At 49.0% G+C, this 24,817-nt stretch overlaps 1 protein-coding gene across 1 annotated transcript in view; it reads right to left on the bottom strand.

The window, feature by feature from the left end:
• Positions 1 to 10,686: 10,686 nt before the first annotated feature.
• The window catches only part of LOC140717871 (pyruvate carboxylase, mitochondrial-like), a 515,736-nt gene continuing 501,605 nt past the window's right edge, over positions 10,687 to 24,817 (bottom strand). The window contains exons 10-11 of the mRNA XM_073031592.1: positions 22,355 to 22,537; positions 10,687 to 11,100 (exon numbers count right to left, since the gene is read on the bottom strand). Coding sequence (XP_072887693.1) covers positions 10,687 to 11,100; positions 22,355 to 22,537 — 597 coding nt within the window. The remainder of the gene's footprint in view (positions 11,101 to 22,354; positions 22,538 to 24,817) is intronic.

The following is a 24,817-nucleotide window of genomic DNA, read 5'->3' as shown; positions in this document are numbered from 1 at the left end:
AGATTTTTTATATATACGAGTTGTAGTTTCCTTTGGGGGATTGGCGATTCCAGAGTTTCTATTTGCTACCTCCTGTACCTAATAAAGTGGCCACTGAGTGTACGTTCCTGGTCTTCTGCTGCTGTGGCCCGTCCACTTCACGGTTCGACGTGTTGTGCGTTCAGAGATGCTCCTCTGCCCACCACTGTTGTAACGTGTGGTTATCTGAGTCTCTGTCAGCGTGAACCAGCCTGGCCATTCTCCTCTGACCTCTCTCATTAACGAGGTGTTTCCACCCACTGAACTGCCCCTCACTGGATGTTTTTTTGTTTTTCACACCATTCTCTGTAAACCCTAGAGCGGGGGTTCCTAACCAGGGGTGCACAGACCCCTCGGTTAATAGTAGGGGTCCCTGGCATTAAAAAGTTTGGGAACCCTTGCTCTGTTGTGCGTGAAAACCCCAGTATATCAGAGGTTTCTGAGATACTCAAACCACCCCATCTGGCACCAGCAATCATTCCACGGTCAAAGTCACTCAGATCACATTTCTTCCCCGTTCTGATGTTCGGTCTGAACAACAACCGAACCTCCTGACCGTGTCTGCATGCTCTTATGCATCGAGTTGCTGCCACGTGATTGACTGATTAGATCTTTACATTAACGAGCGGGTGTACCTAATAAAGTGGCCATTGACCGTACTTCCAGATTTGCCTTCTATGGATGGGTAACGTCAGCGACAATGCCAGCATTTCTTACTCATCCCTGATTGTCCTTGTGTGACTAGAGTCTGCATGTCAAAGGTACTCTCGATGCAGTTAATTATGGTTTAATCTGCAGTTCAAGAGCATTTAAAATTGGAAACGTTTGTGTCTGATTATGTGTGCCAAGATGTGCCACTTTATTTTAATTAGTGACCTCTTTGACAGCCTTATAAAGCGTTTCCCGCTGCTTTGCGATGTTAATTTACACGGGGATTAACTATCACTACCTGGGAAGTAGTTCAGCTCTATCCTTGGTGCTGAAAATCGTTGCCCGTTATGGCGAGCACAACCTCTCACTCACGGTCAGCGAGGCAAGGGAGATGATTATTCAGGGCAGGAGGGGGAAACCAGAGCCCACGAGCCCATCCTCACTGGGGGTCAGCAACTTTACATTCCTCACTGTCGTCATTCTGGGACCCAGCACCTGTGTGCGATTACGAGAAAGCACAACAGCTTCTTCTTCAGAGTTTACGAAGATTCGGCATGACATCTAAAACGTTAATGAACTTCTTTAGATGTGTGGTGGAGAGTATATTGACTGGTTGCATCACAGCCCGGGATGGAAACAACTCGAGTATAAAATCCTACGAAAAGTAATGGATACGGCCCAGTCCATCACGGGTAAAGCCCTCCCCACATTGAGCACATCTACATGGAGCGTTGTCACAGGAAAGCAGCATCCATCATCAGGGACCCCCAACACCCAGGACATGCTCTCTTCTCACTGCTGCCATCAGGAAGGAGGTACAGGACCCTCTGGTCCCACACCACCAGGTTCAGGAACAGTTATTACCCCTCAAACATCAGGCTCCTGAACCAGTGAGGATAACCTCAACTCTGAACTGATTCCATCGGGAAGGAGGTACAGGAGCCTCAGGTCCCACACCACCAGGTTCAGGAACAGTTATTACCCCTCAACCATCAGGCTCCTGAACCAGTGAGGATAACCTCAACTCTGAACTGATTCCATCGGGAAGGAGGTACAGGAGCCTCAGGTCCCACACCACCAGGTTCAGGAACAGTTATTACCCCTCAACCATCAGGCTCCTGAACCAGTGAGGATAACCTCAACTCTGAACTGATTCCATCGGGAAGGAGGTACAGGAGCCTCAGGTCCCACACCACCAGGTTCAGGAACAGTTATTACCCCTCAACCATCAGGCTCCTGAACCAGTGAGGATAACCTCAACTCTGAACTGATTCCATCCGGAAGGAGGTACAGGAGCCTCAGGTCCCACACCACCAGGTTCAGGAACAGTTATTACCCCTCAACCATCAGGCTCTTGAACAAAAGGGGATAACTTCACTCATTCTACTGTTGGTGTTCCCCCAACCAATGGTCTCACTTTAAACACTCTTTAATTTGTTATTTCAGGTTCTTGTTATTTATTGCTATTTATTTATATTTGCATTTGCACAGATTGTTGTTCACTGATCCTGTTTACAGTTACTCTTCTGCAGATTTGCTGAGTATGCCTCCAGGAAAAAGGATCTCAGGGTGACATGTATGTACTCTGATAATAAATTTTACTATGAACCTTTTGAAATTTTGCTTTGAAGCATTTTCAAATCGAGATACATTATGTCCCGTGCAATGGCCAACTTGTTCAGTTGCATCCTGAAGGAATTCCTTCCAAACGGAACCTGCTGCGCGGTGTTGACCATAAGACATAGGAGCAGAATTAGGCCTTTTGGCCCATCGTGTCTGCCCTGCCATTCAATCATGGCTGATCCTTTTCTCCCCTCCTCAACCCCACTCCTTGGCTTTCTCCCCGTAACCTTTGATGCCATGTCCAATCAAGAACCTATCAATCTCTGTCTTAAATACACCCAACGACCCGGCCTCCACAGCTGCATGTGGCAACAAATTTCACAAATTCACCACCCTCTGGCTAAAGAAATTTCTCCGTATCTCTGTTTTGAAAGGGACACCCTCTGTCTTCTTGTCCTAGACTCCCCCACCATGGGAAACATCCTTTCCACATCCACTCTATCTGTGTCCACTGGTCCTAGACTCCCCCACTATAGGATACATCCTCTCCACATCCACTCTATCTGTGTCCACTGGTCCTAGACTCCCCCACTATAGGATACATCCTCTCCACATCCACTCTATCTGTGTCCTCTGGTCCTGGACTCCCCCACTATAGGAAACATCCTCTCCACATCCACTCTATCTGTGTCCTCTGGTCCTAGACTCCCCCACTATAGGAAACATCCTCTCCACATCCACTCTATCTGTGTCCTCTGGTCCTAGACTCCCCCACTATAGGGAACATCCTCTCCACATCCACTCTATCTGTGTCCTCTGGTCCTAGACTCCCCCACCATGGGAAACATCCTCTCCACATCCACTCTATCTGTGTCCTCTGGTCCTAGACTCCCCCACTATAGGAAACATCCTCTCCACATCCACTCTATCTGTGTCCTCTGGTCCTAGACTCCCCCACTATAGGAAACATCCTCTCCACATCCACTCTATCTGTGTCCTCTGGTCCTAGACTCCCCCACTATAGGAAACATCCTCTCCACATCCACTCTATCTGTGTCCTCTGGTCCTAGACTCCCCCACTATAGGGAACATCCTCTCCACATCCACTCTATCTGTGTCCTCTGGTCCTAGACTCCCCCACCATGGGAAACATCCTCTCCACATCCACTCTATCTGTGTCCTCTGGTCCTAGACTCCCCCACTATAGGAAACATCCTCTCCACATCCACTCTATCTGTGTCCTCTGGTCCTAGACTCCCCCACTATAGGAAACATCCTCTCCACATCCACTCTATCTGTGTCCTCTGGTCCTAGACTCCCCCACTATAGGAAACATCCTCTCCACATCCACTCTATCTGTGTCCTCTGGTCCTAGACTCCCCCACCATGGGAAACATCCTTTCCACATCTGCTCTGTCTAGGCCTTTCAACATTCGAAAGGTTTCAATGAGATCCCCCCTTATCCTTCTGAATTCCAGCAAGTACAGACCCAGAGCCATCAAATATTCCTCTGATGATAACCCTTTCATTTCTGGAATCATCCCTGTGAACCTCCTCTGGACCCTCTCCAATGCCAGCACATCTCTTGTGAGATGAGGAGTCCAAAACTGTTCACGATACTCAGGGTGAGGCCTCACCAGTGCCTTATAAAGTCTCAGCATCACATCCCTGCTCTTGTATTCTTGACCCCTGGAAATGAATGCTCACATGGCATTGGCCTTCCTCACCACCGAACCTACCTGCAAGACAACCTGCAGGGTGTTCTGCACAAGGACTTTGCATCACAGATTTTTGGATTTTTCTCTCCGTTTAGAAAATAGTCTGCACTTTTATTTCTAGTGCTAAAATGCGTTTCCAACATTGTGTTTCATTTGCCACTCTCCTGTGGAGTGGATGTGGATAGGATGTTTCCTATAGAGGGGGAGTCTGGGACCAGAGGACACAGATAGAGTGGATGTGGAGAGGATGTTTCCTATAGTGGGGTGTCTAGGACCCGAGGACACAGATAGAGTGGATGTGGAGAGGATGTTTCCTATAGTGGGGGAGTCTAGGACCAGAGGACACAGATAGAGTGGATGTGGAGAGGATGTTTCCTATACTGTGGGAGTCTAGGACCAGAGGACACAGATAGAGTGGATGTGGAGAGGATGTTTCCTATAGTGGGGGAGTCTAGGACCAGAGGACACAGACAGAGTGGATGTGGAGAGGATGTTTCCTATAGTGGGGGAGTCTAGGACCAGAGGACACAGATAGAGTGGATGTGGAGAGGATGTTTCCTATACTGTGGGAGTCTAGGACCAGAGGACACAGATAGAGTGGATGTGGAGAGGATGTTTCCTATAGTGGGTGAGTCTAGGACCAGAGGACACAGATAGAGTGGATGTGGAGAGGATGTTTCCTATAGTGGGGGGAGTCTAGGAGCAGAGGATACAGATAGAGTGGATGTGGAGAGGATGTTTCCTATAGTGGGGGAGTCTAGGACCAGAGGACACAGATAGAGTGGATGTGGAGAGGATGTTTCCTATAGTGGGGGAGTCTAGGACCAGAGGACACAGATAGAGTGGATGTGGAGAGGATGTTTTCTATGATGGGAGAGTCTAGGACCAGAAGGCACAACCTCAAATTTGAACGATATCCTTTTAGAACGGACATGAGGAGGAATTTCTTTAGCCAGAGAGCAGTGAATCTGTGGAACTTGTTGCCACAGCCAGCCATGGCAACCAAGCCATTGAGTATATTTATGTCAGAGGCTGGTAGATTCTGGATTGGTCAGGGCATGAAGAGGTAGGGGAGAAGGCAGGAGATTGGGAATGGGAGGGAAAATGGACCGGTCATGATGAAATGAAGGGCAGACTCAATGGGCCAAATGGCCTAATTCTGCCCCAGAATAATTTCAGTGGGGATGAAATGCTGCCCATCTGACCACAGATAATTGATGTAACCAGTGGACAAGGTCTGGGTACGGCAGAAAGACACAGATCCTGCCTCTGACTGTGGGGGCTAGGCAGCGAGGAGGCCGATTTCCAAGCCTGGTTTAGACACAAAACCAGGCCAGGCCACATCGAACAGTGTGTAACCCAGGTTAATTAAACCCAAAAATGTAACGTTAGAAAGTTCCACCTGTGGAGGGACGAAAACAAGGTTCACCGATTTAAAAAAAAGAGAATTTGGAAACAAAACGCCATGCGAGGACCGGGCAAGCTGGACACAGGACAGGCAAGGAGAGAAACATTGCAACGATTCGAAGCTGAAGACACGGACTGTTAAGAGTGGAATAAGTAGTGAGTATGTTTACCCTACTAACTTGAAACCCTCAGGGTGAAACCCCTGGTGCAGAGACAATAGCAACAAAAGATTCATTGAAACTACAGCTGTAACACGCAGCAGCTTTAACTAGACAGTATCGGCAGAAACCGGTGTCCAAGGTCCCTACTGTGTAGTCGGGAATTCGTTCTGTAAAATCATACCAAGGCACTTGGTCAAGTTTTCATACAAGTTTGTCAAGTCAAGTCAAGTTTATTGTCATTTCGACCATAAACTGCTGGTACAGAACACAGTAAAAATGAAACAACGTTCCTCCAGGACCCTGGTGCCACATGAAACAACACAAAACTACAATAGACTATGTGAGACAGCACAAGGCTACACTAGACTACGTAAAACAACATAAAAACTGCACTGGACTACATAAAGTGCACAAAACAGTGCAGGGCAGTAGAATAATTAATAAGCAAGACAATAGGCACAGTAGGGGACAAGTTACAATATAACAGTAAATGATGTAGCTGTCAGTCCAGGCTCTGGGTATTGAGGAGTCTGATGGCTTGGGGGAAGAAACTGTTGCACAGTCTGGTCGTGAGAGCCCGAATGCTTCAATACCTTTTGCCAGACGGCAGGAGGGAGAAGAGTTTGTGTGAGGGGTGCGCGGGGTCCTTCATAATGCTGTTAGCTTTGCGGGTGCAGCGTGTGGTGTAAATGTCTGTAATGGCGGGAAGAGAGACCCCGATGATCTTCTCAGCTGACCTCACTATCCGCTGCAGGAACTGACCTTCCATGGATGATCAACTATTTCACCCAACAAGCCAAGAAACAAGACGGCGAGCTACCCAAGATGAAGCACCAACGCGGGAACAAAACGTGTAACGATGCAGAGGATTTAATACGGTTGGACGTAAAAGTTATTTTCATTTGAAGATTCCAAATTGGATCTTCTGCAAGAACTGATAATTTTTGCAAAGACTTTGATAAGTCACTGAATGAGATTTACTTTGTTTAAACGTTGTGATATTGGAGAATTGTCGTGAAAGGAGTTAAACTGGTTCTATATAATTTTTGAATTTGAATTTAAATTTGTAGATATACTGCCCGGAACTGAAACTGATGTTAACTATAATACTTAAGAACAGGAATTATATTTGGTTTTCTAACTAACTAGGGATGTAAAAAAGAAAGCTAAGTCTGTAGACTTTTAAATAGGGAATAACACCAGAGCTAATTAGTTAGAGAAATTGGAATAACAAAGGTTATTCTAATGAATCGCACTGATTCTAATTAAAAAGCAATTTGTTTTGGTTTGATATCTACGATTTGGAACCTAAACAGAATGTTGGAATTTTGAATTGTTCTTGTACATATTTTGTACATACTGTATTTTTTCTTATAAACAAAACTTATTTCCAAAAGTGTGTGGTTTCTATTGGCTACCTCCTTCTGATACCAGACTCTTCTGATGGCCTACTAACACCTAGTGTCACTTGATTTTCTCCGAGTGTGGCGACTAGCCACACACGATAAGACCGGGGCTGCACGAGTGTCATCACACTGAAACCCCTCCTGGGCTGAATCTTGGCTGCGGCAAAGATCAGATTGGATAAAAGGCAAGTAGTTCAAGATTGAAGACTAAAGATTCAGGAGTGTTTAATGTCACTTCTGGTACACAAGTGTAAAGGGGAACAAAATAATTGTCACTCCAGGTCTGATGCAGCAAAATAACACAATAAGATAAAGGAGGTTGTAAATGAAGTCGGCTCCATCTTGGGTACTAGCCTACAAAGTACACCTTTAGGGAGCGGTGTCTCAGAAAGGCAGCGTCCATTATTAAGGACCTCCAACACCCAGGGCATGTCCTTTTCTCACTGTTACCATCAGGGAGGAGGTACAGGAGCCTGAAGACACACACTCAGCGATTCAGGAACAGCTTCTTCCCCTCTGCCATCAGGGAGGGGGTACAGGAGCCTGAAGGCACACACTCAACGATTCAGGAACAGCTTCTTCCCCTCTGTCATCAGGGAGGAGGTACAGGAGCCTGAAGACACACACTCAACGATTCAGGAACAGCTTCTTCCCCTCTGCCATCAGGGAGGAGGTACAGGGGCCTGAAGGCACACACTCAACGATTCAGGAACAGCTTCTTCCCCTCTGCCATCAGGGAGGAGATATAGAAGCCTGAAGACACACTGAGCGATTCAGGAACAGCTTCTTCCCCTCTGCCATCAGGGAGGGGGTACAGGAGCCTGAAGACACACACTCAGCGATTCAGGAACAGCTTCTTCCCCACTGCCATCAGGGAGGAGGTACAGGAGCCTGAAGACACACACTCAATGATTCAGGAACAGCTTCTTCCTCTCTGCCATCAGGGAGGAGGTACAGGAGCCTGAAGACACACACTCAATGATTCAGGAACAGCTTCTTCCTCTCTGCCATCAGGTAGGAGATATAGAAGCCTGAAGACACACTGAGCGATTCAGGAACAGCTTCTTCCCCTCTGCCATCAGGGAGGGGGTACAGAAGCCTGAAGACAGACACTCAACGATTCAGGAACAGCTTCTTCCCCTCTGCCATCAGGGAGGGGGTACAGGAGCCTGAAGACACACACTCAGCGATTCAGGAACAGCTTCTTCCCCTCTGCCATCCGATTCCTAAATGGACACTACCTCCCTTTTTTAATATATATTATTTCTGCTTTTTGCATGATTTTTAATCCATGTATACTGCAAATAATTTATTTATTATTATTTTTTTTTCTCTTCTAGATTACGTATTGCATTGAACTGCTGCTGCTAAGTTAACAAATTTCACGTCACATGCCGGTGATAATAAACCAGATTCTGAGTCGGATTCTAATAATAAAAACATAATAAAGATAAACAGATAAGATAGCTTTTATACACAGATTGATTGTACATCCATAAAGTGACGCTGGGCACAGGAGTGTCTGTACATAAGGTGGCTGACAGGAAATTATAAATTAATGGTGGAGTTAGTGGGTGGAGGTGTTGACCAGCCTCACTGCCTGGGGAAAGTCACTGTTTTTGAGTCTGGTGGTCCTGGTGTGGATGCTACGGAGCCTCCTCCCCGATGGGAGTGGGTCAAACACTCCGTGAGCAGGGTGGGTGGGATCCTCCACGACGTCACTGGCCCTTTTCCGGCACCTCTCCGTACATATGTCCGTGATGGCGGTAGGCTGGTGCCGGAGATGCGTTGGGCAGCTTTGACTACCCGTTGTAGAGCCGTCCTGTCCGCCACAAGCAGTTTTCTCACCCTGCACTGATACAGCATATCAGCGTTTTCTCTGTTGCACAATTACTACCGTTCAGCGTTTCAACAAGCACAGTACAAGCTGTAAAGCACTCTGGGACATTGGGGAATTACCGCACTAAAGCAAATCTCCATCGGTTGTGTTTCCACTACCCACCAGACTTGATTTGTTCACTGGAGTGGGGGACTCATCAATAATTCTACCCCATCTAGTCTTCCTATAATCTACCACAGACTCTATTTATCATGTACGTCATATATGTCAAACTCAAGGCCCGCGGGCCAAATCCAGCCCGCGGTGGCATTATCTTTGGCCCGCGAGATAATATCTAATTACTATTAAAGCTGGCCCCAGTAATCGAAGCGCCTATGGCGTATGATATGGCTAATGCTGAGTTTATTCAGGTACCAGGTTTTCAGGGTTTTTAGTGTTTATTCGGCAGTCTTCTTCATAAGAAACGGAATTTGTAAAGTGAAACACTCTGTAGTTATAGCAGAGACTGATACACATGAGAGCAGGCTGAAGAAACGGAGGCAACGAAAGCTGCGTTCGCACGCGTCCGACTGATCCGGCCCGCATGAAGCTGCATTTTGCTCAATCCGGCCCGTGACCTAAAATGAGTTTGACACCCCTGTGTACATTAAAACATACAGTACTGTGCGAAAGTCTTAGGCATATCTGGGGTGCCTGAATCTTTTGCACAGGACTGTAGTAATTTTATGTGTTGCACTGTACTGCTGCCTCGCACAAAAAAAACACATTTCATGACAGATGTGAGTGATGGTTGGGCTGCGACGTTCTCCGATCCTGGCAATTTACTTGCAGACGTTTCATCACCATTCGAGGAGACCCCATCAGTGCGCTGCTGGCTGTGGTGGGCCCTGCAGACGCTTGGCCTTTATATACTCGTCAATCGGCTGATTGGTCGTTGTTACGGAAACTCAATTGTGATGCGGGGAGGAAATCTCGTGGCTCATTGGCTGTGTGGTGGACCTTGTGTGCTGTGGTCTGGAATTTTGTCTGCTTCAGCTCATAAATAGGACCGAGGTTGACGTGCTTGTTTTCAGAAGTGTTTGCGAAAACCACGCTTCTAGGAATTCTCCTGTGTTCGCTCCTGCCTCGACTTTCTCTGATGCCCATTGGAATTGGCGCTCTTCTCTTTCTTCATGGCTAGAGACTAGGGAGAGTTGGCCACGCCACTTTACGGCCAATTGATGTCCGTGGATCCTCCTGGCTCATTTCTCCCAGTTTGGCCGATGTCCCTGCATTGGATACTGTAGACCACACCGGTCTTGTCCAATCGCTCGGACAATACGTGAGTGATGGTAAACCTGATTCTGATCTGGGTCTCTATTGTGGACCCATTGTAGACTCTATTGTGGAGTGGGAAGGGGGCAGGGAGAGGGGAATCATGGTTGGGGAATAGGACAGGCCGCCTTCTTTGGCCACCAGCCTCCAGCAGGGTTGGACACAGATTTGGGCTTGCAGATATTGGGCCTTGGACTTCCCCAGCGGACTCGCAGACCTGGTACTGGCCAAAATCTCTCAACTCCTGGACTCCTGATTTGAGCCTCAGGCCCCTATCCTCGGCATCGATCCCAGCACGTTATAAAACCCTTAGACGCTACGTGCGTGGAGTTTCTCAGTCAGCACACCACTTCAAGGGATCAGTGAGCACCTCTGGGCCTGCACACGCAGACGCCTCCCAGTCTCCCGCCAGCTAATACGATTCTCCTGTTTCAGACTTGTCACCTGCAGCCTATTTAAACCAACTTCTCATCCACAGTCCACGTTCGCTCATCAAACCAGCCATCACTCTCCCTGCCTAAATCTGACCTTGTTGCCCATTCTAGGCGTTCTCTCTTGTTTGGTGGCCTGTTATTTTGTGGTCTATCGGGAGAGTTATCCTTCGCGGTTCATTGGCTCCAGCGCTCTGCTGCTGGGTCAAGTCTCCGCAACGTTTCCTGGCACCGCCAGCGGCTGGGCTCTTGCTGTTCTGGGAGCAGGTTAGCGTCGGTGGGACTGACCAGTTGGCCGCAGTGGGTACAAGGAGCATTCTCGTTGCCCTGGGGGCAGAACACTGGCTCACCATGTGGCATGATGGCACAGGGACAGCGTAATGCTTCCCGGAGCCAGTCACCCGGGTTCAGTTCCGCCGCCGTCCGGGAGACGTCTGTCCACCCTCCCAGTGACCCTCTGGGTGTAGCGGTCTCCTCCCACACTCGAAAGATCCTGGGGTAAGTCGGTGAATTGGTCATGCGTGCGTGATTTGGCTTGTTGGGCCGGAAGGGCCCGTTAGTGACCATGTGGTCACGGGGAGAGCGCACAAGCTGGGTACAGACAGCAGCAGGAATTGCAATGGGCCACTCGCACTGTAGGATAAATGTGCCACCCCCTTTCCCCACACCCCCCATCCAGGAATACCATCGTCCTCAGATGTAGAAGGATTCTCCATTGCTGTTTCTGTACAGTTTTGTTTGACCAGTCAGTGAGCTGAACTCCCGAACCTGGAGGACCGGTGGACCGCTCCTAGTCTGACCTCTACCCTTTGACCTGTTTGGGCCGACCTGACCAAGAGCGAAAGCATGAAGCCCCGACTCCAGCCAACTCTGGGGCACGGGGGCACCCCAGCCTGCAAACCAGTGTTGTGCTGGGCAGCAAGTATGGACTAGATGGGCTGAATGGCCTGTTTCTGTGCTGCAGTGCTCTATCAGTCCATGATCAGAGAGCAGAGGAAAGAGTTCAGGTCGGAGGGCCCTGACCTTTTTGATGAAGCTCTCTCTGAACTCCAGCCACAGCCGTTCTCCCCCAACCCTCCGTGCAAACAGTCTAACAGCCTGTGATCGCCCACGTCTTCCAATAAACCTCTGTGACGAAGCGTGGCTGAATCTTACCACAAGTGCATGACTGTACGATCACAAAGCCTTGCCCAGTACAAAGACTTGACGTTAACAGTCAATCTTTCTCAAGGCTTCTGATAGATTAATCCATTAATCTGGAGGCAGCCATTTATGTCTTATCAGACAATGACAGCTGGGTGATTATTACCTACAGGTAATGATGCCTGTAAAGCTCTCAACAAGACAGGAAAGGTTAATTAGAAAAGTTCGGTGCAACTTGGAAATAAATCATAATGCTCTCCATCTTCTCGCGTTAAAAACCTTTTGAATAAGGCAGAACAAAATAAAATAGAACCCCTGGTTTAACCCTAGCTTGATCAGAGGGCAATTTACAATGACCGATTAACCTGGCAGCCACCAAGTTTCTGGATTGTGGGAGGAAACCCACGCGACGAACAGACAGCGGCGGGAATCGAACCGCGAACTTCCAGCCGGCACTGGAAAGCCTTGTGCTAACCGCCAGAGTAGAAGAGAGCTTTATTGTCTTTGCTCAGGACGACGAGATCGTGGTGCGGCTCCAGTCCGTGCCAAACAAATTTTTATAATCCATGCGGTAAGGCTTAAAATAATTCCCATACCCCCATGCAACAAGTGACTTCCATCGTCCGTAACACTCAAAGGCCGTTGGTGAGCCGGGGTGTTGTGTTATTCAGCTGCACAACATTCTTCGGGAAGGAGCTGTTTTTCAGTCCTGGCTAAGATGTTTCTGCATCTCCTACAGGATGGCAGGAGATTGAACAGACGGTGTCCGGGACGGGATGGGTCTTTAATGACGTTACGATCACACCATAGGCATCGAGAGATGTAGACTGTCTCCAGGTCCAGGACTTGAGTCCCAGTGATGTGCTGAACCGTCCTAATCACCCACTGGAGCGTTTTGTGATCTGTCCTGCTGCAGATCGAGCCCCACACGGTCATTCCATATGGCAGTATGCTCTCTGTCACACATCGATAATAGTTGGCCAGCAATCTCCGGGGCAGGTTAGCTCTCCTTAGGCACCTCAGGTAGTCGCTGTTGGATCTTCCCTACTATCGAGGCTGAGTTGACGGACCAACAGAGCTGTTAATAGATGTTGCTCAGCTTTGTTCTCAGTAACCTACTCCTCATTTCTCCCTCAACTGGCCTGAAATTGCAACCCAGACAGAGAGAAAATAGGCGGAACAGTTCATCTTTGCCAGTCTTAAATCCCCTGGACACGCAACAAGCTGACTTAACCTTTCTTGGGGTCACTGGTCATCAACCTTCTACAGATGTGTGGTGGAGAGTCTATTGACCAGGTCCTTGAATGGAAACTCCTACAAAATGTAGTGGATATGGCTCAGTCCATCACGAGTAAAGCCCTCCCCATCACTGAGCACATCTACATGGAGCGTTGTCACAGGAAATCAGTATCCATCATCAGGGGCCCCACCACCCAGGACATGCTCTCTTCTCACTGTCACCATCCAGAAGGAGGTACAGGAGTCTCAGGTCCCACACCAGCAGGTTCAGGAACAGTTATTACCCCTCAACCATCAGGCTCCTGAACCAGTGAGGATAACCTCAACTCTGAACTGATTCCATCGGGAAGGAGGTACAGGAGTCTCAGGTCCCACACCAGCAGGTTCAGGAACAGTTATTACCCCTCAACCATCAGGCTCCTGAACCAGTGAGGATAACCTCAAATCTGAACTGATTCCATCGGGAAGGAGGTACAGGAGCCTCAGGTCCCACACCAGCAGGTTCAGGAACAGTTATTACCCCTCAACCATCAGGCTCCTGAACCAGTGAGGATAACCTCAACTCTGAACTGATTCCACCGGGAAGGAGGTACAGGAGCCTCAGGTCCCACACCACCAGGTTCAGGAACAGTTATTACCCCTCAACCATCAGGCTCCTGAACCAGTGAGGATAACCTCAACTCTGAACTGATTCCATCAGGAAGGAGGTACAGGAGCCTCAGGTCCCACACCACCAGGTTCAGGAACAGTTATTACCCTCAACCATCAGGCTCCTGAACCAGTGAGGAGGAATGGGGTGTATTATAGAAACATAGAAAACCTACAGCACAATACAGCCCCTTCAGCCCGCAAAGTTCTGCCGAACATTACTTACCCCTGACATCTCCTCTGTACCTACTCCCCAGCACCTTAAACCTGTGTCCTCTTGTGGCAGCCATTTCAGCCCTGGGGAAAAGCCTCTGACTATCCACACGATCAATGCCTCTCATCATCTTATACACCTCTATCAGGTCACCTCTCATCCTCCGTCACTCCAAGGAGAAAAGGCCGAGTTCACTCAACCTGTTTTCATAAGGCATGCTCTCCAATCCAGGCAACATCCTTGTAAATCTCCTCTGCACCCTTTCTATGGTTTCCACATCCTTCCTGTAGTGAGGCGACCAGAACTGAGCACAGTACTCCAAGTGGGGTCTGACCAGGGTCCTATATAGCTGCAACATTACCTCTCGGCTCCTAAATCCAATTCTACGATTGATGAAGGCCAATACACCGTATGCCTTCTTAACCACAGAGTCAACCTGTGCAGCAGCTTTGAGTGTCCTATGGACTCGGACCCCAAGATCCCTCTGATCCTCCACACTGCCAAGAGTCTTACCATTAATACTATATTCTGCCATCAGATTTGACCTACCAAAATGAACCACTTCACACTTATCTGGGTTGAACTCCATCTGCCACCTCTCAGCCCAGTTTCGCATCCTATCAATGTCTCGTTGTAACCTCTGACAGCCCTCCACACTGTCCACAACACCTCCAAACTTTGTGTCATCAGCAAACTTAGTAACCCATCCCTCCACTTACTCATCCAGGTCATTTATAAAAATCACGAAGAGTAGGGGTCCCAGAACAGATCCCTGAGGCACACCACTGGTCACCGACCTCCATGCAGAATATGACCCATCTACAACCACTCTTTGCCTTCTGTGGGCAAGCCAGTTCTGGATCCATAAAGCAATGTCCCCTTGGATCCCATGCCTCCTTACTTTCTCAATAACCCTTGCATGGGGTACATTATCAAATGCCTTGCTGAAATCCATATACACTACATCTACGGCTCTTCCTGAATCAATGTGTTTAGTCACATCCTCAAAAAATTCAGTCAGGCTCATAAGGCACAACCTGCCCTTGACAAAGCCGTGCTGACTACTCCTAATCATATTATACCTCTCCAAATGTTCATAAATGCTGCCTCTCAAGACCTTTTCCATCAACTTACCAACCACTGAAGTAAGACTCACTGGTCTATAATTTCCTGGGCTATCTCTACTCCCTTTTTTGAATCAAGGAACAACATCCACAACCCTCCAATCCTCCGGAACCTCTCCCATCCCCATTGATGATGCAATGATCACCGCCAGAGGCTCAGCAATCTCCACCCCTCGCCTCCCACAGTAGCCTGGGGTACATCTCATCCGGACCTGGCGACTTAGCCAACTTGATGCTTTCCAAAAGCTCCAGCACATCCTCTTTCTTAATATCTACATGCTCAAGCTTTTCAGTCCGCTGTAAGTTATCACTACAATCACCAAGATCCTTTTCCATAGTGAATACTGAAGCAAAGTATTCATTAAGTACCTCTGCTATTTCCTCTGGTTCCATACGCACTTTCCCACTGTCACACTTGATAGGTCCTATTCTTTCATGTCTTATCCTCTTGCTCTTCACATACTTGTAGAATGCCTTGGGGTTTTCCTTAATCCTGCTCGCCAAGGCCTTCTCATGGCCACTTCTGGCTCTCCTAATTTCCTTCTTAAGCTCCTTCCTGTTAGCCTTTCAATCTACTAGATCCCTAACATTACCTAACTCTCTGAACCTTTTGTAAGCTTTTCTTTTCTTCTTGACTAGATTTACTACATCCTTTGTACACCACAGTTCCTGTACCCTACCATATCTTCCCTGTTTCATTGGAACATACCTATGCAGAACTCCACACAAATATCCCCTGAACATTTGCCACATTTCTGCTGTACTTTTTCCTGAGAAAATCTGTTTCCAATTTAAGCCTCCAATTTCCTGCCCAATAGCCTCATAATTCCCCCTTGCTCCGATGAAACGCGTTTCTAACTTGTCTGTTGCTATCTCTCTCCAATGGATGAGGAATGGGGTGTATTATGGATGGGAAATAGTATGTATTATTGAAAGGGTAGGAACTGTGTGTAGGGTAGTGCCTGGAACGGGCTGCCGGTGACAGTGGGGGAGGCGGAAACCATAGGGTATTTTAAGAGACTCCTGGACAGGTACACAGAGCTTCGAAAAAAAGAGGGCTATGGGTAAGCCTAGGTAGTTTTACGGTAAGGACAAGTTCGGCACAGCTTTGTGGGCCGAAGGGCCTGTGTTGTGCTGTAGGTTTTCTATGTTTCTAACTGGTTTACTGAAGGAGAATGCTGACGGAAGGGGGATTATTACTGAGGGGGAAGATGAGTATTTGGAATAGGGCTGGTGTTCATGTTGGAGGTGACGGGAGGTAATTGTGTGCGTGTGATGTGGACGGTCTGCTGTGTGACACGGTGTGAAGGCAAAGTGATGGCGATAATCGGTGAAGGGCCCCATGGGGCTGGACACGTCTGGGGAAAGTGTCGTACATTCGCTGCCCACAGGCTGCCCAGTAGAATCGTTACGGCACAGATGCACGCAGAGGGAGAGAGGAAAAGACACACAGTTACATCCACATAAAGCCACCTCTCCTAATATAGTGTACGGCACGCTTCATTAACCAGGGAAGAACAATAACAGCAGTCTGTCGTGGTCTGGGACACTCCGGAATCCTGCCTGCACCATTGAACATGAGACAACCCACGCAGCCATTGGGCCCACAGTCCATTAGCCTCAGCATCGGGGAGCCAGATTGGAAATGTATCTCGCACACAGCATTAAGCCAGCGATTGCTGAAACAGGATTCCCTGTCATGTCTGGAACAAGCTCGAAGGGATCGTTTAACCGGTGTGTGAAGCACCAGTGTTAACCAGCAGAGAGAAAACGTTTCAGGCATCTTATGAGGGATTGCAAACACTGTGTGAATGTTTCACCCAGTTTAGCACAGATCTTCAATTTTAATCATAGCTGATTGCCGGGATGAGCTGCCATTCAGCGAGAGTCACTGACATCCAAAGCAACTCATCCCAGCACACGGAACACACACACACACATATACATGATCTATATATAGATCTATACAGATAGCGAGAGTGCCCACGACTTTTGCACGGCACTGTACTGCTGCCACAAAAAATAAACAAATTCCATGACATGTGTGAGTGATGATAAACCTGATTCTGATCTGGGTCTCTTTTGTGGACTGAGAGTGGGAAGGGGGCAGGGAGAGAGGAATCATGGTGTGTCTGTACCTGTGACGTGTGTGAGTGATGATAAACCTGATTCTGATCTGGGTCTCTATTGTGGACTGAGAGTGGGAAGGGGGCAGGGAGAGGGGAATCATGGTTGGGAAAAGGGGAAGGGAGAGGGGAGGGAGTGGGAAGCACCAGAGAGACATTCTGTAATGATCAATAAACCGATTGTTTCGAATCAAATGATCTTGCCTGGTGTCTCAGGGCTGGGTGTGTCTGTACCCGCCCCTGTCACTCCTTCTCTGCCCCCTGTCCCAAACTCCTCCCACGGCGCTCCATCCTCACCATTCCCAATATCCTTTGCTCCCGCCAGATTTACAAACTCGCTCTCCCCTCCACGTTGACAAATACAGTACTGTGCGAAAGTCTTAGGCACCCTGGCTGTATATATATGTACCTGAGTCTTTTGCCCGGTACCATATATGTGACCATATACAACCCTGAGATTCAATTCCTTGCGGGCATTCACAGTAAGTACAAAGAAACACAATGGAATCAATGAGAAATTCACGCAAAGACGGAGAACCCCCGAGCAATAATCAACCAATTGTGCAAATACAGTAATGTCTTAGTAGGGACTTCAAATGGTTTGGCATGAACTAGATGGGCTGAGCGGCCTGTTTCTGTGCTGTCATTCCCCCTCGAAGCGTTCGCCTCAAGTGGGCGTAGCTGTAAGATGTCGGAGGTTTGATTTCTCCTACAGGAGCTGCCAATCTCGACCTCACAGCCGCTTAAAACTACCTTGTCTCCCTCATCCTCCGCTCCTCAAGTCCGAGGTTACTCATCATTACGACCGGACGCGAACAAGGTTCAAAACCCAGAGCACATATGGGGTGTTGTCCTGAGCCACGTTTCCTCACGAACATCCCGCTGCAGCTCCTCATCCCGCGCTGGGCAGCTCACTGTCTTGCCAAAGAACCAGGGAACCGGACCACCGTCCAGCGGGGTCTTGTGATCACGAGAGACCGCCTCTTACACCGGTGGTCTCCGAAACCTTGCACCTTGGGTGGTTATAGCAGGTAGGACAGCACACAGCAAGATCCACACTATCGAGCCTCTAGCTGATGGGTTCGATTCGCAGTGCTTCATATCTGGTGGAGTCTGTGGTCATAAAGAAGTTGTCAAAGATGGACAACTGCACCTTTGGCTGGACCCCGAGAGACTGCTGTGACCGAGTGTTGCCCTTGCTCTACCCACCCCCTCCCCTGCCTTCGCTCCCACCTCAGTTTCTCAACTTCCCCGTTCTGGAGCTTGAGACAACAGCCGTCTCACCTCGGCTACTGGCGCAAGGCAGAGCTGGGACGGGGTCGAGGGGGGGAGAGGTCGGACGAAGCCTGTCAGCCGGAGGGGCTGCAAACCTCAGCGGCTCCTCGGGAGCTGACGAGCTGCCATTTCTCACAGAAAACCAGCAGTAAGGCCATTGAAATTTAAATGCATAATCTGGGGACCACTGTTATCTTAGAGATTAAAATCACAGCTTCAACAATTGCAAATGATTAATAACCTCCTCACGTATCACTTTCTGATTTCTCTTTCATTCCATGCTGTTTGTGGCACACCTCCAACACCAACATCAGTAAATAGTCACTTGATTGCACACAACAGGAATAATTACTGTTTCCAAGCTCCTGCTCACAGGTTTAATACTAGTTTACTCTGCAGGGTAAATAAAAATTCAACAATTAATTTTTTTTAAAACCGAGATCTAGTCACTGGCACGGACAATACTAATTATACTTCAGCGGGGTAGTGGCTTGTCATCGACTGGAGTGCACGGTGAGACGACACGACCGCGGTGACAGCATTGTTTGTTGAATCTGTCATTATTCAGGTTATCTGCAAAAAGACAACTGCAAGCTGATGGTCCTTAATGGCATCTCGCCACATGAGGTGGTAACCGCGTCATGCACATCTCCAAGCTCAGAGCACGGAGCCTGGGTGGTGTGCACGGCTGTGCTGAAGTCTGGGGCACATTTCTATCACCAGGGTGCCTGAGGCTTTTGCACAGGACGGTATTTGTCACCGTGGAGCGGAGAGTGAGTCTGTGAATCTGGCGGGAGCAAAGGATGTTGGGAATGGTGAGGGTGGGGCGCCGCGGGACAGGGGGCAGAGAAGGAGTGTCAGGGGTGGGTACAGACACACCCAGCCCTGAGACACCAGGCAAGGTCATTTGATTCCAAACAATCGGTTTATTGATCATTACAGAATGTCTCTCTGGTGCTTCCCGCTCCCTCCCCTCTCCCTTCCCCTTTTCCCAACCATGATCCCCCTCTCCCTGCCCCCTTCCCACTCTCAGTCCACAATAGAGACCCAGATCAGAATCAGGTTTATCATCACTCACACACGTCAGGAAACTTGTTCTTCTTTGCGACAGCAGTACATAAAGTTACTACAGTACTGTGTGAAAGGCTTAGGCACCCTAGCTGTATAAATGTGCCTATGATTTCTGCAGAGTACCGTTTTCCATTCCTCACCCACCAAAGGTCCAACAAACTCCCACTCCACGCTCTGCCTTGGACACTCTACCCCAGACCACACACAAAATGCTGGAGGTTCTCAGCAGGTCTATGGAAAGGAATAAACATTCAACGTTTCGGGCCTTCACCCCAACTGTATTCCCACCCACCCCCGGAACTTTCCTCCTGGTGTCACACCAATCCCTAAGTTTCCCACATGCCCCGCTTTTCCTTCCTTTCTAAAACCCGAGATAACTCCCACAAACGGACACACACACACCCTTCATCTCCAAAGCCTTTCTTTCCAGAACTTCTCCTGTCCCAGAAGGTGACCCTCTGTGGATCCTATGTGATTCGATGGCCACCAGGAAACTAGAATTCATAGCTGCAGTATTTACAGATCAGCACCCAGAAATTCCTCCCAAACCTCGTCGCCACTGGGAGGCTTGCGGGCTTCAGTGTCCCGAAGAGCGATGTTGGCAAGAGTCAGGGCTTGGTGAGGTCACCCACACCAAACAGGTCAAAGTGGTCAGGACTGACGTTCAGGGCTTACAACCCTGACTGGTCAAACAACACTGTGACGAAACCAGCAATGAAGAGTCCTTCTGCATCTGAGTTCCTGAGTCTCCACCCGGGACCTGCAAGGCTGACAGGAAACTGAGAGGAAGCTACAGACACAATGAACACCACAGGAGATGGGGACCCACACTGCTGCCCTCAATGTAAGGGGCATAATCGGCTGTAGAGACCCAGAGATTTGATAAATGGAAGAAAATATGCACTCACTGAACTTATGTGGAAAAATAAGTAAGGACATAAACATAAAATTTACTTTTCCTCAGCTAGCGCCCCGGACACAGGGGCTAATGATGAAGCTACACTTTATGGACAATGTAATACAGACTCTTCACTCTAACACCATTAACTTTTGGGTGGCGGGGTGGAGATACGTCTCCACCAAAGGAGGTGTAAGGATCTCCTTCCCTCCGCTGGCCTGCAGGTCACCCTCGGGCAAGGTGTAGCTCCTGCTTAGCCCCCGATCAGGGTGAGGTGAAGCCGTGGGAGCAGGTGGTGGACGGTCATACGAGCAGCCGGTGCAGATCACAAGCCCTGGTTCTGTGACCACTGACGCCAGGCAGACAATCTCTGACGAGTATCGATAATGGCTGGGGTCACCCGTCTTGTAAAGACACGGCCCGGAAGGAGGAAATGGCAAACCAGTTCGTATACGACACGGCAAAAAGCGAACAAACCAACCCCAACTCTGACACAGGTGTCCCCCGTGGAAGATTTCCTGAAATACCACTTTACACGGCTCTTCGAGCTCTCGCAATCACCCATGGAGGGACGTATGCAAGATGGACAACTGAAATTGCAAAGACAGGACAGAGAGCGTAGTGTGACATCCTCAGATCTGGGTGCAGAGGTTGATGTTCAGGTAGGAACTGGATGAGAAACATGTTGTTTTCACAGAAACTCACAGCTCAGTAACATTTCTTTCTGTTGGTCATGGCTTTGGCAAATGGAAACTCTCTACACTATAAACTCCTCATCATTCTGATAAATCTCCCTCTTGCCTCCCCCCCCCCATTTGCTGGTCACTCCCTCAGTCCTGGCACTATCCCGCTAAAGGGCCTGGTGTGGGTAAGACCGGAAGGTGCAGGCGCAGAATCTGGCCATTCCACCCATCTACTGCCCGATCGTGGCTAGTTTATCATCCAGAATTCTACACAAGTGCATTTGCAAAGGAAGCACAGGGTCGCCTCTACTTCTGTAGGAGTTTGTGGAGATTCAGAATGACATTTAAAACTTCTATGGATGCGTGGAGGACAGTATATTGACCGGCTGCATCAGCCTGCTAATGGAAACACCAAAGCCCTTGAAAGGAAAATCCTACAAAAAGTACTGGTTACGGCCCAGCCCATCACAGGTAAAGCCCTCCCCACCACTGAGCATGTCTGCATGCAGGTGAAAATGAAGGATTTTCCCACATTCCTTCACAATGGGAGCCTGATCCTTGTCACCTCCTCTTACACGCTCCCTCACTCTGAACCTCTTGCACCCCGTCGCTGTATCGATTGTTAATCACAGCCATTATACACATTCAGTCCAACCCCTGCCTCGGATTGGGTCTTTATCATCAGCTTCAAGTGGCTCAGATCCTCTCGATTAAACAATATTAAAACCTGCTTCGATTTGGAGAATCGTCCATTCGGAACGGGACATCAGACAAGACCATCAGTAATCGTCAGTGCCTGCGCTGGCGGCCTATCGCAAGGCCGATACTGAGTTTAGTACTGATCAGCATTTTTAGCCCTTTCAGTTATCACCCGACACCGCGAACGGAAAAGTCACAGACAGCAGTCTTTCGAAACCAGCAACGTTCGAGCTACTTGTCACCAACACACCAGATTCAAGAGCATCAACACCTGCTTCAAACTGGAGAGTCAGCCATTAGGAAGAGGACATCAGTAACTGTCAGTGCCCCCACTGGCGGACCAGCACAGCAAGATCTCAAGGCTGATGCCGTGTGCAGTGCCAGTCACCATTCTGAGTTGCACGTGGCACCGCGCACTGTAAAGTTACAGACAGTAAAAACTTCTGAAAGAGCCACAGTCAACATCACAAACACAACTGCCAGTCAGCAGCGAGTGCATTAAATCCTCTCGACCGAACAGCGTTCAAACCTGCTTCAATTCCGAGAGTCAGCCACTAGGAACCAGATGCCAGACAAAGACCATCAGTACCTGTCAGCTCCCCTGCCACCAGCAGGGACTCTCCGATCAATATTCCATCCGGAAACAATTCCCGTCCAGGCATCGTATTTCTCCTCAGCTCCAGTCAAACACAAATCCACGAGAAACAGAAAACCAAAGGTCTTACCTTCACGCCTCGTATCCTGAACTCAGCAAGGGCTCGGTTCAACTTGGAGGCTGCGGTCGGGTGATCTTTGCCGTGAGCGATGACCTTGACCAGCAGCGAGTCGTAATGCGGTGAGATCACGGCTCCCTGAAACGCGGAGGCGGTGTCCAAGCGGATCCCCATCCCTTCTCCGCTGCGGAAAACCTGACGAAAGGAACCAGATTGAAATGGCGTCCAAGCAACAGGTGGCGGACAAACGTCATTAGGAGTGGTGTTGTGTGTCCCCAGGGAATGCCCACATCCCTCCAGGATTATAACCTCGCTCATCCAGTGCGAGGGAACCCTCCACTATGCAGGCTTCAGGGGAACTCTGGGTTTAGAACATATGGGGGGCCAAGACAGTGCACGATGCCATTATCGCTCCGCACTTCACCGTTCAATCCTGGCATCCTCCAGTTTGTTCCCACAGTCCAAAGGCATGCTGGGTATTTCATTTATTGACGAAGTTATTAAGATACAACGTGGATACTACCGTGTGATGGGAATCGAACCCGGGTCACTGGTACTGTAAAACGTTGTGCTAACCACTACACTACCGTGTGATGGGAATCGAACCCGGGTCACTGGTACTGTAAAACGTTGTGATAATCACTACACTACCGTGTGATGGGAATCGAACTCGGGTCACTGGTACTGTAAAACGTTGTGCTAACCATTACTCTACCGTGTGATGGGAATCGAACCCGGGTCACTGGTACTGTAAATCGTTGTGTTAATCACTACACTACCGTGTGATGGGAATCGAACCCGGGTCACTGGTACTGTAAAACGTTGTGTTAATCACTACACTACCGTGTGATGGGAATCGAACTCGGGTCACTGGTACTGTAAAACGTTGTGTTAATCACTACACTACCGTGTGATGGGAATTGAACCCGGGTCACTGGTACTGTAAAACGTTGTGCTAATCACTACACTCCCGTTTTGCCCCGAGAGGGTAGATTAATTGGTCATTGTGAATTGTCCTGTGATTAAGGGTTGTTGGGCGGTGCGACTCGAAGGCTGTGTCTCAATCAATAAACAGTATCGCACAACATAGGCCATTCAGCTCTCAATGTTCTGCTGACCTTTTAATCTACTCTGTAATCAATTTCATCCTTTCCTACACAACCCATAAACCTCCATTTTTCTGTCATCCATTTGCATATCCAAGTGTCTCTTAAATGTCCCTAATGTATCTGTCTCTACAACATCCCTGGCAGGACGTTCCACACACCCACCACTTACCCCCGATCACCTTAAATGTCCCCGATGTATCTGTCTCTACACCACCCCTGGCAGGACGTTCCACACACCCACCACTTACCCCCGATCACCTTAAATGTCCCTAATGTATCTGTCTCTACACCACCCCTGGCAGGACGTTCCACACACCCCCCACTTACCCCCGATCACCTTAAATGTCCCCGATGTATCTGTCTCCACACCACCCCTGGCAGGACGTTCCACACAGCCCCACTTACCCCCGATCACCTTAAATGTCCATAATGTATCTGTCTCTACACGACCCCTGGCAGGACGTTCCACACACCCACCACTTACCCCCGATCACCTTAAATGTCCCTAATGTATCTGTGTCTACACCACCCCTGGCAGGACATTCCACACACCCACCACTTACCCCCGATCACCTTAAATGTCCCTAATGTATCTGTCCCTACACCACCCCTGACAGGACGTTCCACACACCCACCACTTACCCCCGATCACCTTAAATGTCCCTAATGTATCTGTCTCTACACCACCCCTGGCAGGACGTTCCACACACCCACCACTTACCCCCGATCACCTTAAATGTCCCTAATGTATCTGTCTCTACAACATCCCTGGCAGGACGTTCCACACACCCACCACTGACCCCCGATCACCTTAAATGTCCCTAATGTATCTGTCTCTACACCACCCCTGGCAGGACGTTCCACACACCCACCACTTACCCCCGATCACCTTAAATGTCCCTAATGTATCTGTCTCTACACCACCCCTGGCAGGACGTTCCACACACCCACCACTTACCCCCGATCACATTAAATGTCCCCGATGTATCTGTCTCTACATCACCCCTGGCAGGACGTTCCACACACCCACCACTTACCCCCGATCACCTTAAATGTCCCTAATGTATCTGTCTCCACACCACCCCTGGCAGGACGTTCCACACACCAATCACTGACCCCCGATCACCTTAAATGTCCCTAATGTATCTGTCTCCACACCACCCCTGGCAGGACGTTCCACACACCCACCACTTACCCCCGATCACCTTAAATGTCCCTAATGTATCTGTGTCTACACCACCCCTGGCAGGACGTTCCACACACCCACCACCTACCCCCGATCACCTTAAATGTCCCTAATGTATCTGTGTCTACACCACCCCTGGCAGGACATTCCACGCCTCCCCCCGCCCCCCCACTCTCCATG

Source organism: Hemitrygon akajei, chromosome 28, assembly GCF_048418815.1.
Source record: "Hemitrygon akajei chromosome 28, sHemAka1.3, whole genome shotgun sequence".
In the NCBI taxonomy this organism is placed as follows: Eukaryota; Metazoa; Chordata; class Chondrichthyes; order Myliobatiformes; family Dasyatidae; genus Hemitrygon; species Hemitrygon akajei.
The sequence above is the reverse complement of the archived record's forward strand: the minus strand, read 5'-3'. Positions and strand labels throughout refer to the sequence as shown.